This window comes from Helicoverpa armigera, chromosome 25, assembly GCF_030705265.1.
Source record: "Helicoverpa armigera isolate CAAS_96S chromosome 25, ASM3070526v1, whole genome shotgun sequence".
Classification (NCBI taxonomy): domain Eukaryota; kingdom Metazoa; phylum Arthropoda; class Insecta; order Lepidoptera; family Noctuidae; genus Helicoverpa; species Helicoverpa armigera.
The window spans coordinates 5380855-5394062 of NC_087144.1; the positions used below are offsets into that span (position 1 = coordinate 5380855).

At 34.3% G+C, this 13208-nt stretch overlaps 1 protein-coding gene and 1 long non-coding RNA gene across 3 annotated transcripts in view; one reads left to right on the forward strand and one right to left on the reverse strand.

Moving 5' to 3' along the window:
- Positions 1-13208, reverse strand: part of LOC110383445 (RNA-binding protein fusilli) — a 90089-nt gene that overhangs the window by 43564 nt on the left and 33317 nt on the right. For both annotated transcript variants that reach the window (XM_049845649.2, XM_049845647.2), the window contains exon 2: positions 7460-7552. In XM_049845649.2, coding sequence (XP_049701606.1) covers positions 7460-7552 — 93 coding nt within the window. The remainder of the gene's footprint in view (positions 1-7459; positions 7553-13208) is intronic.
- Positions 12102-12790, forward strand: LOC135118712 (uncharacterized). Its single transcript, XR_010277730.1, has 2 exons — positions 12102-12294; positions 12557-12790. It is a non-coding gene; the product is annotated as an uncharacterized LOC135118712 (long non-coding RNA).

A 13208-nucleotide genomic window follows, 5' to 3' on the forward strand; every position in this document is an offset into this window, starting at 1 on the left:
GCGTTATAGACTATTGTAATGAAAGACCTTAAAGCCCACACCACTACAAACTTTAAGTCGACCGATAGTGTGTTTGGGCTCATAAATCAGTATGAAGATGAATGGGAATGCGCACATAACAACGATCAGGTGTTTGGCCGGTATCAGGCCGACTAAAAACTTAATTTGAATTCGAGATTTTTTTTAAAGAAAAATTTCAAACGTGTGCCAACTCTCGGCCAACTGTTTAGTCTGCAGTGTGCTCCTCTTAGTGTTGAATTATATTCTACACATTATATCTTGCATCTACAAATATAGACTTCTGAACAAAACAAATAGCCGATTTATTGTTAAGTAATGTTTTATTATCTATACAAGATGCCACACCTAGGTTAGCATAAAGTTATTCTTAAGTTTATGGTTGTTTTATTAAATTTTATGTTGTCATCTGCCTGCAGTATATTTTATATGCATCTTACAATATAATGTCGTATATAAATCAGGTATTTGCAATGATTTTAGACGTATGTACTTAGTATATGCCGTTGCACTGAGTCGTAACTCTTAATTTGAAGCTTTGTGAAAAGTTTTACATTGGCTTTTTCTAAATGCCGATAAGTATATGATGTTTCCACTTAGTTACTTGGTTAGACTGAGTTAGTTGGTTAGACTGGAAGCCGACCCCAACATAGTTGGGAAAAAGGCTCAGAGGATGATGGTTTCCACTAAGTTACCTATCCTTCTTGCTTTTGGAATGTAGGTAACCCCATAGAAGGTTTTTTTTCTCAAATTCGATTCCAATTTCTCAAAAAAATAGCACTGTTCTTTGTATCTATTGCCCACGTAAAAAGGTTTTAGTCTAAAGTAGGCTCAAGTGACAGTAAAAAAAACAAAACACGTCTTAAATGGAAACTTTATGGTATTTAAAACTGTTTGTGGGTCATATTCAAAAAAATTGTATATTAAAACGTCCAACAGAGTTATTCTTTTTTAAAGAATAGCTACTAGCTAATTACTCTTAAAACAGAATAAACATTTATTTCAGCATTATGAAAAACAAAAATAACGCCCCATAATCCTTAATGAATGATTAATTTTAAAAGAAAACTACAACGTAGAACATTTGTTTTCATATAAGCAATGCGTGTCCACATTCTTGGCGCGACATTTAGAAAACATTTTATTATTCAATATTAGTATTTTAACTGACAAATAATTGATTTCTTAGCAAATCATTGTGGAACCTAAAGGAATTTGCTAAAATTATCATGAAATATAACACGCAGAATTCAGGAATAATTAATTAAAGCAAGTCTTGATTTCACTTCATTTCTGTTATTCCTGTCTGTTTCATTAGTAATTTTAATATTTTTGTAGTAGTTATCAAAATTATTTTACCTAAAACATTAGCAACTGAACTGTCAAAAGAATCGATGAATCAAAAATGTTCGGTAATTTTGTTAAGCGCAACAAGCACGAAATATTGTGGTGCAGTGATTATTCGACAATTAAAAGTTACTTATTACTGTGAGACTTTTAAAGTATCGGTAAGTACTTTTACTGTTTTATAACTCAGCTTAGAGTAAATGTATATGGACACTATCGCTGTACTATACAAGTTTCGTATAAAGTAAGAATTAGCATTGAAAAAGAGATTTTTTTAGATTAGACACAAGCAATTTATTCATATCGGTTATCATATCGATTACTTTTTCTGTGACGTAACAGATATGAACGGTTAAGGTTTGTTCACAGTGTACGTACCGAGATAAAACGTATTTAATCAAACCTACCACTTTTCTTTTATTTTATAATTTTATAAAGGTATCTTTACGAAAAGTCGACATGAACAGAGTAAATAAAAATCAATCCACTAATAAAATATAAAACTCGAAAATGTTTTCTATCGATATACATTTTTACAATCGATATTTGCAGGTAACATCATGTATTATAATGGGATAAGTTTGGGATAGTTACCTACCTACGAATGGCTTTAGTTCGGGTATAAGAATTGCTGTGGGGTTTGTTTTAGAATATTTAATATTTATGTATTAAGGTTTTCTTTTCTTCACAGGCAATATGCCACTAACACCAGGTGGACGACAGCGAAATTATAGAGAACAATTCGAATACTAGATACTATCTACTTATTTTCTTTTAAAAGTGCGTCGTTATATACTGACCCTAATAATTCGTCTCTGTTACTTTTCCGTTATAACAATATAGCTTTCCTATCTGTTTCATATCTGTTTTTTACAAATTTTTTGAAAATGACCCTTGTTTAAAAGTTTTAACAAAAAATAAATGCAAACATGACAATAAGAACCTTGAGCCCTCCTTGGACATTATTGGGGAATGCTTGACTTAATTATATATGAAAATACCTGTTTATGAACCCAACTCGCCGAACAGGTGAAGTATCGATAAATAGAATCGGAATAAATGATTTATCGATAGAAAAAAATGTTGATACAACTTTAATCATAGATTGTGCGTAACTTGACATCATCATTGTAGCTCAGTTTATAAAAAAATATTTGTTTTGCTAAGTGTGCGGCCTTCGTAAGTAAAGATTTGAGAAGGACTCACTTTAGTTATGACGTTCACGAATACTCATTCCATAAGCTCCATATGTTTTGCAACTGCCGTGCAAGGCTCCCCGTTTTGATTCCTGAATTGGGTTGAAAACCTGTATGGGCTTTAGTTTCTAAACTTTCACTAAGTAGCCCGTAGTTGACGGTTAAACCTCCGGGAGGACACGTAAAGCCCCCAATACTCAGTAGCAGTCGTTGTTTCAATTCCACGTCAGGAGTCGACAGGTGGATTTCAGAAAACTCTGACAAGGGCTTTAAACAGCGATGAGGGGATTAAACCTGTTCTTAAAGAAGATTAATCGCATTAAATCGGGAACTAGTCAAGATACGAAGGTAATATACATATAAGCCATATAACAATGCTTTAATGCCTTTAAACTTACTATGCTAAAACCTATGTCGGTTCCAAGTTTTACCACCGGGATGCTTACTGACAAGAGAACTTTGATCTAACCCTGCCTTGACGTAAGCTTTAATGTTCTCACATCAAAGAAGTAATGTTTCTTACTAAATTACGCTATAATTAGTCAATTAAGCATTAAAGCGACACGTGTGATTACTTTATATCTTAATAAATCAATTTAAGTGTACTTAGAAGTACAGTCGTAAACTCTAAATGATTGTAATGGACATTGTTGCTTATGATTGCAAAAGCAAAACTCCTGCAAATCAGTAGCCATCGAAGAGACGAAGCTGAAATGTGTTCGGTCTCAGGAATATTTCAGAGCCTTGAAGAAGACTTCTGTTGTTGCTAAATCATGTGCATGGAAAAGGATTATTGAAAACTAGCCAACTGCTTGTGAGATGTCTCCAGACTTTACCACAGCGGAGCGTAGAAGTTTTTTAACAACCAACTTCGCTCAATAGCGGAGGAAGCTATCAAAATCAAATAAAAATACGTTTATTCAAAATTATCTGCAAATCAGCACTTTTCGAACGTCAGAAATTTACAAAAGACAGCTCCCAAAACTCCCACCCTTCACCACTTCCTATGTGTTTTTGCTGGGAAGAAGAAGTGGCGCAACAAAGTCCCTAGCTACTATACAATTTTAACCATAACATAGCTTCACACTATCCTTCAATAAGCAGAAAGACTCATAGGAGCTGTTTGCCCGAATAACACTGCTTAGTACACCAAGTATCATACCTACTTATAACAAATATGCACAGTTATTTCCACCTGACTGTACTTACAACTTAATTGTCATCTTAACTCAGCGTTATGGCAAACATGATGAAACTTTTAGTGTCAATTGCTTTTATTATTATCTTTGTTTAAGTTAAAACGTTCTCATTTTGTAACTAGGTGGAAAGTTAAGCTAAAAATACCTTTTAGAGTGCAAAGTCCAAGGCTGTCAAATTGGACTTTGTCTTTCCAAATTCTAGGAAGAAATGATTAAGTTCAATCACTCATGCGTGTATCATGACATGAGGTTTTGTTCTGGACATTGTTTGTGTAGAAACCTAATCTCATTATTAAGGTTTTTTTATTTTTAATCGCAAGAATACTCAACTGCCAAACTTTCATTTTCATTTTAAAAGTCAAGTTGTTTTTAACCGATTTCCAAAAAGTGACGGGGTTTAACATAGAACGAAATGTCCAAAATGCTGTCTCTGATGTCTTGACACCACCGCATAGCTTGATATTACAATATTTTTACACCTCAAAACGTCTTGTAAATTACTGAAATAACTACAATAGACCGTCACCTACACATATAAATAGTAGTTAATATAGCAATTATCACGATATCCACGTATCACTAACATAATCTGTGGCAAGATCTTAGTCCGCCATTTTCCTATTATAGCTTTAGATAAAAAATAAATACATCTCATCTGACGTTTGCTGTTCTTAAAATAAAATTTCAAAGCACTATAAATAGTAACTATTGTTGCCGCTTTTATTTATAAATGTTATATGTATATGAGTAACCTTCCCATTTTGTCATGCTAATCTTCGATTCTAAATATACATATCCTTTTCGACTATTTGTCGGTGGGCCAAGGATGTATCCTTGTGGCATACTGAATGTCATTACTGAGCAAAAGACCCGCGCAAGCGCTTTTATTTTTAATTTTTTGCCCTTTACAGTATCAATAAGCATCTTCTTGGACCTTAGAATAAAACATGATCACTAGTCATTCACAAAAATTACATTTAATTTTAAAATTGTCGTTTATAAATCATGATGCAATGAAGTGAACGCATAACACAACACCACATATATTCTTATTTTACTTAATTTTCCTGTTGTCAAGATAATAAACATGATTAAATGGCTTGGCAACTTTCGTGGCTCACGTGCCAAAGTCCAAGAGTGTCACAGCGACACAAGTTTCACCAACAATGATACAGCAGCTTTTTATCTTATATTCAGTTATATACGTCTATCTGAACTCTCTGACCTTCGAAACAAAGTAGTACTTACAAGCTGTCATTAGTGCTGTACTTAAGTATATTTTGATCTTTGATCTTGAAGCATTTTACGGTTTAAGTATACCTAGTGTTTTATCATATTACAATCTTCAACCTGTAAAATATCCCGCTGTAAGGCCTCTTTTCATACAGAGAAGGAATGACTGTCAACTACCACACTTGCTCAAAGAGAATGAGAAATTCCAGATTTTGTAACTCCAGATTTCGTCAACTTTGTTTTCCTCCATCGTCACTCTTAAAGTACCTCTATTATTCTTTTTCAGTATTTTTTTGGTTAGTTAGCCGTGTGGACCCTTGAAAGTACGAGAATCGTTACAAGTAATTGAAGATTAATCTACAATACTGATCTTATCAAATGGCTTTGTAAAGTCAAAATCCAGATATCAGAAAACAAATCTTAATTATGCTGTTTATGTGCAGCTAAACAGCTCCCGATTAATAGGTATAACTTTTAAATATGTCTGATTAAAGCTACGCAGAAGATAAATTGCATCTGGTTTGACTGGCTGCACTCGATCCTAGTTTCGGTGAAGGCAAGACGGATATAAGGAGATATAAGTAAGTAAGTATAGCTTTGGCATTGAGTGGTTTTTAGACAGTAGATTGCTTGAAGAGAGATTACAATCTGGCTTTACCAAACATGGCAGTTTCCGATTACACAAAATCAGTCAAAAGCGATTCATTTAAATTATGAGCAGCAAGCAGTATATTTCAACTTTTATAACTGAAGCTTAAGTCTATTTCGTTTATGATTTTAAGTCTAATTTATGCGCGCTAATCCGACTTTTGAATTCCGACTCAGGATTACAAAACCTCTTCTTTACTAACATTTTTTGAGCTGGCAACAACGGCCTTTATCTGTCAAAAAAACACAAGAATTCCTCACATAACACAGGTTTGTACAAAAGAAACTTAACGTGGAAGTAATCAGGGTCTGACATAAGCCTTTTTTACTTGGAACGGCGCCTAAGCTTAAAGTAAAAACTTTATTTACATTAAAATGATTTATTGCTACTAATGTACGTCATTTGTCAGTTGTCTATGGAGATTTGGTCGCAGTACGATGTTCTAGAATGACCTAGAGGACTGAGCCATGTCATGGGCGTTCCTTTTTTTTAGGGGTTACCATGCTTATTAGCTTGTATGTAATTTATCTCGTTAATGGTTATGAGTTTAGCTATTGCGGTTTCCTTGTACCGTTAATGATGATATGAGGCCTTTTTTCGTACCTTTTAATTATTTGTAGGCTTCTTCAGGTTTCACACTTTGGACACGTTTTAATAACATGGGTTACCAGCCGAAAATTAATGAGTATACCTTTAACCTTTTCATCCTAAAAAGGTAATACTTATTCTTAAGTAATGTTGAACTTTTTCTGTCGAAGATAAGACACCATTTTGGATCGAGGTTAACACTGGTTTGAAAAGTTCATCAAAACGGTTGCATGTGATATTTAGTAGGAGGTAAACTACTAACCTGGCTAAATATATACCGTATTATAGGACACTGGATAAAGCCAAGGCTATGAGCAACATTAATGACATTTTAGCAGGAAACGCAAAATGTATGCTTGGGAACCTAGATTACATCTAGTATTTAGGTTCAAAATCGTTTTTTGTGTCATCCACAACTTTTATGAGGACTTGAGATAAGATGAGGAATACATAGAAATTAGAATTATCTAAGCACTTGGTTCAAACTCAAAATCCATACCAATTGACTGATAAATCTGCACTCTTCGAACGTCAAAACAATAGACAGTTCCCAAAAGTATTTGGGGATCAAGATGTCAAAATGAACGTTGAATAACGTTGATGAAGTTTCACAACTTTCAGTAGGAAATCATTGTTTTATTACCAGTAGACAAACGAGGTGATTACATAGCTCTTTGAACTCTCAATGACAAGCAACTTAGGATCCAAGTAAACAAAAAATTGTGCAATTCATTTGTAAAACGGAACGTTATTAACCAGGCTTGACGTGGAAGCCATATTTCTACGGTTTATGCAAATAAGTAAATTACGATATATTCATAATAAGCTTATATTTTATAAAAGTAAAGGATTTGCTTCGTGCAATTGTGCATTTAAAATACACTTCCGCACTTACGTTATTTTATAATTTGTTTTATACTTTGAAAGGACAAAATATGGTAAGCAGGTAGGTGTTATTTTAATATCATATTATTATTGCCTCATTAGCGCAGGTAGTAAATACTTTTTGTTTGGTAAATTACGTTTTTATGTGCTTTGGGAACCAGAATTATGAAAATCCCCGTTTCTCATTACCAAAGTTAAGACGCTTTGAAAGCAGAGCTTATGGAATCTTCGAGAAAATGTGATGCAAAACTTCAACTCTTTGTTTCAAATGCTGATTTTGCATTCCGTTTGGTTTTTCACTCTTCTTAGGTAGGTATAGATAAATATTTAGGTAAAAAACTAACCTGTTGTACTATAACTTCTAAGGGCTGTCCAGTCTGTAGTTCCTCCGAAGGCCTTCTCGTAGGTCTGACGGCATATTCTCTCTCTCCAATAATCTGAAACCAACAAAAACATATTATTAATGATTAAAACCAGGCCTAAGTAAACTATGTCAGGTAATAAACAGGTAAATAACTCCTAGTAATATAAACGCCTAGTAATTTGTGAACCCAGTGGTTATGGTTGGCACCGTGACGTCAATGTGACGTCAATAGACTAAAAAACCGGCCAAGTGCGAGTCGGACTCGCGTACGAAGGGTTCCGTACCATTGTTTAGAAAATGAGCAAAAAAATCACGTTTGTTGTATGGGGGCCCCCCAAAATATTTTTATTTCATTCTAGTATTTTTTGTTATAGCGGCAACAGAAATACATCATTTGTGAAAATTTCAGCTCTCTAACTACTTATCACGGTTCATGAGATGAACATTCATGAAGATGACAGCCTGGTGACAGACGGACGGACAGACGGACGGACTGACGGCCGGACGAAGGACAGACACCGGACAGAGGAGCGAAAGCAATAGGGTGCCGTTTTACCCTTTTAGTACGGAACCCTAAAAAGAGGCTACACTTGGTGGGTTAAAAAAAAGTTTCGCCAAGTTACTGGCCGCTTTAAGCCAACGGTACCTAATTGGTGTCCGAGATACTTATGAGATGAGAGGTTTGGTTTAGGGTTTTGCTAGAGAAGGATTTTCAACATTTTTGGTAAGAACAACTCAGTAGATAGATTAATATTAAGTCAGTAGAAATGCGATGCTAACATTTTTGGTTTTCTAGTTAATTACAAGCAAGAAACTCCATGGAATCTTGAAGAAATCAACATAATTCCTTTGCAACTTTATACCTACCTACATAAGTAGCAGTTGCACTGAAAAGCTGTACTACCTAATTATAGCTTATTCGTATCACTAAGCGATTGGTCAGCCATCGACTGCTAGGTACAAGGTTATTCACTCTTGTCCCACATGATTGCATTCTCCTAATAGCTACAGTCATTCAGAATCAGGAATTTTGTAAGTACATCATTTACTGGCCCATTGACTGCCTGCGGTAAAGCTAAAGACACCACAGCCATTAAAATCTCTAACTTTTCCGCTAAATGACGATGTGTTAACCCGAGTGCCATAGACTAGTATACTACCCAGTACATACTTCTTTGTGACACAGATAATGTTACCACAAACGCGATGCGTGTTCTTTTTTAAAATCCGTTTACGCGGTTTAAAAGTGACAGTCATCTTCTAATTGTCGTGGTAGCCTCACGCAGTGCAAGGGTTACCAGTCAATATCAGACGTTTAAAAAAAATTGCAAGATAGTTAAAAATAGAATGAAGTAACAAAAGACTAGAAAGATCTTTGTAAAAGGCCTGCATATGACGAAAAGAAGAATAGAGGTTCCTATTTAAAACTTGAACTTTTCAAGTTGTACAAGCCTTTGGGATAACCGTTGTCTGAATGAAAGTGATTGCTAATTTGAACACATAGACCATTAGCAATAGGTATATGAATGTAGCTAAAGATTTGAGAAGATACCGAAAAGATATAGAAAATGAAATAATGTGTAAGTCATTAGTAAACAGGATCTTAATAGAATTAAAATAACAATCACCTCTTTAAGTCATTAAGAAAATAATTAAATTTTCAAATAACAACTACAGCTGATTCTACCTAATCTCCAAGCTGTTACGTATTCACATGTTACCACAAATTACACGTGTCACGTAGTTAAAGCATATGTTACATACATAAATACGTTAATAGAAAAATCTTAGAATCGGTTACAACTCGCAACCTATCGCCTGGACATCAGCTAATTATTGTAATTAAGTTGGTACCTACAGTTTTGCGTGCCAAGACAATATTTTGTCATGCTGTCAATTATTTGTTACATAGTGAGTATTAGTGGGGTAAAGGGGACATACCTTACCTGGAGGCCGACCCCAACATAGTTGGGAAAAGGGCTCAGAGGATGATGATGAGGGGACATACCTTAACAAAACTGAAATGGTTAGGTAGGTACTGATCTTTTAAATAAAAACATTTTCACATTTCAATGAATTCTATTTAATTAAAAATATCGATAAGATGTTTATTTTTTAAGAAATCACATCAAATTAATTTAAGTCTTTTCTCCAGATTTTTTACTCGATTGCAATGCTTGAATTCTAAATTATGAAGACATACAAAATCACTCATTGGAGCTGTAAATAAATGCTATGTCTGATATGCCTACAATATTGGATCTATATAGCTTAGTATTTAGCGTAATTTTTTCATGCAGCTTTTATGACCACTTATGACAGTAAAAACGCCATAACCTAAAAAGTGACAGCTAAATTTTGACGTTTGGTAACCCTGTCGTCGCCATGTTAGGTTGCGCAGCGTTGGCACAAAATTGACCAATTTACACGTAGAACGATGAACGTTGATCATCAGTGGGTTGTTATGAAAGAATGACAACCGGTTGCAACCGAAATATGTGAGAGCAACGTTTTGGTAATTGACACGGCTTATTTATAGGTTATGGTGTGAGTAAAAGTTTGTTTATTGCTGGGTAATTTAAGCTTATTTTTATGGAAATAGCTGAACTTGCGTTGGTTGTACCTATACCTAAATAGAAAAAGCACTTAATGATAATATTTTGGCTAATATTTTACATACACCTTTATACCCACCTGGGAATTTTTATACCGGTTTTTGAACAAAGGCCTGTTCTGTTTCACTGTAATTTTTTATTAGTGGGAAATCTTAAAATGCTCCCTTCCCGTTGTGGGTGCAGGGTATCAGGGTATAGGAGTGACAGACTCTCACTGACTAAAACCCACCAAGTTCCTTCTTCATCCCATTATGTACCAGGGCCGCGGTAAGTTTTCAAACAACCCCGCTCTCCGTAAGCAAGTGATCTATAGAAAGATCCCTTAAACTGCAATTGTATTTTCGTCTTTTTAGTTCTGTAATGAGATCTATAACGCAGATGCCTTATTAAAAGTAAACATTAAAAAAAAATCTACACCGTTACTCAGTAGCATATTGTTTACAAAACCGATTTCAAACTTCATTTAAGTAATTATTAGTTAGTGTGGGTAAAAAATACAGGTAATGATACACCAGGCTTATTGCGACAACCTTCGTTCGTGCAATGAATGACATGAAAAAACAATTTTGGTAAATAACTCGTTCCCAAGCTCAACACGCCGATTGTTTCGTAAAAATCGCGCAAAAAACATAAAAAATTACTCATTTTTATATTTTATTTCTTAATTTTGTTTTCGTACAGAATTCATAATTTATAAATATATTTTTTAATGTAATGTGTATAATTTTAAATTAAGTTCGTTGTTTTAAATTGACAGGTTAATGCGAAGGCAGCCATTACGGTCAGATTCGAAATCCGTGAGAGGCGATTTTTGTGTAGCTTGACGTCCATAAAAATAAGAAAAATAAGAAGGTAGAGGTATGTGTACGGCAGCCATTATCCAGCATACACCTGCCTATCAAGGAAGGTCAAAACGCCTTAAAATAACTCAGTCTTTATTACACATACCTACGTTTATTGCCTCTCATAAACGTGTAAAAACAATTTACTTCATAAATCAGCTAATAAAATAAAATGCCACATTCAATATTTCGTAACTCAACGACGCAATTCCCGCTGAATCCAGCCCACCAGTTCTAATTTCAAACAGCTCCGGGACGCTCGGCCAATCAGAGCGCGTTACGATTAGGCATGCATGCGATTAACCAATCAGATTACGTTATTGTGAACTTTAATATGGCGGAATTTGATGCTCTAGGAGCTGTGAAACAGTTGATATGTTTATCGAAATACGAGATGATGATATTGTAACGTTTGAATGATATCGGCTAAAAACAGTGTTTTAGTTTTCTATCTTGTTTAATTTTTTTATTAACAGCGTTATACTAAGTACTTAAAAATTATATTGTATTTTTTTCCAACCGAATATAGTTTATTTTTTAAATTCTTATTAAACGATAAACTGAGCAGCTACACACTTATTTCTATAAACCAAAATTTTTAGAACTACACAACTAATTTTAAAACCTCGCTAATTACTCAGAAAATTAACCAAAGCCAACGTATTATTGAATTTCATTGTGTACATCACAGCTAGGCGTGTTTGTGAGCAATTTTTTCTACATTGTATGTAAAACGTAGGTCGTGACACGCATTGCGCATGCGTGGGTCAGATGTCAGAACCACAATGGCGGGAACCGGGGTTGCCAGTCGATAAAATAGTATTTGAACGGATGTCTGATTGGTCTGTTCGTTTTAATGGTAATTTTAATTAATTCTTTTATACTGTTGGAGGAATTAAATCGTTTTTTTTTGGGGGATTTCAGATTTGTGATTTTTATTATGTATTATTATAGAGTAGGATAGAAGAGCCATATTTGTAATTTGTAAGATATTAACGTTTGTTACTTATTGTGTGGTAGGTAGGTAATAATGAAGGTGCCCTCTAGAGCATAAGCATTCTAGAAACAGTCTTAAAAAGTATCGTATTCGCTGTTGATTTCAATTTGACCATCAAATTTAGCTTTCACGTACTTAAGTAGGTACATTTGGAAAAAATGTTAAGTAGGGTAAACTGGGTACGGTTGTGCCAGGGTACGGTAGTGACAGTCGCAATTGTAACGAAACTATACGTAATACGGGGGAGGGTGTGAGGGAGAAAGACGTGGCTTACAAGCCTAAAAACGTTTCCCAATATTGCGTTAGCCGGCGGACGACGTTGACGTAAGCAGGAGCCCACATTGCTTTTCAGCAATCAAAAGTAAGTATTTTTGTTCGATTTCTTTTCCTAATTACTGCTATTTTTATACGGATAGATTATCTTGTTATTTTTTTCTTTAAAAGTTGAACATTAATATTTAATTACAAGTGATTTCTTTTTACGTAAAGTATTTGGCAAAATCATGGCGATTTTTTGTTTTCAAAATGATGCGTTGGGTACGGTTGTGACAATTTTTTTGGGTACGGTTGTGACGAATATCTATACATATAATAAATCTCATATTATTATTTATTGCTTTTAGATGTCCAGAATACGTTTGTGGAAGACCGAAAGAGCGCAGTTTGATATCAAAAAATATAAAGATGCCGATGAAGAAGTGAAACAAGGGATTTCGTACGTGTAGCTCAAGCTACAAGCCTTTCTACAGCTACAAGTTTTAACAGAGCAAATGTTGTTTTGTTGATTGTTAAAACTATGTTTGTCAGCTTATAATGTTAAACATTTCTACAATAAAAGATATTATAGACCATTTTGATATATGTTTATGCATGTCACAACCGCCCTTGGTATGTGGCCGGTTGTGACACTTTCCCACTTTTTTTTAAATTGATCTTATGAGTAATACATTGTATTAAGGAACAATATATTAGTGTTTTTACGTACACAAATGTCCAAATTGCTATACAAGTTCCTTTCCTACGAGCTAATTAGTCAAATAACAAAATTATTGGTGATCAAACGAAAATTGGCACAACTGTACCCAGTCTACCCTAGGTACATAAGAACCTACTTATTTACTTGAATAAGAACTAGGTTACCAGTATTACCTACTATTGACGAAAACTAAAATGACGTATAAGAACGTATGACGTAAATGGAAAACATGTCTGGGTCTTTAGTCCTACATTTCAGTTCGTAATATTAATTATGCTTCGAACAAACAATTAGTCAAC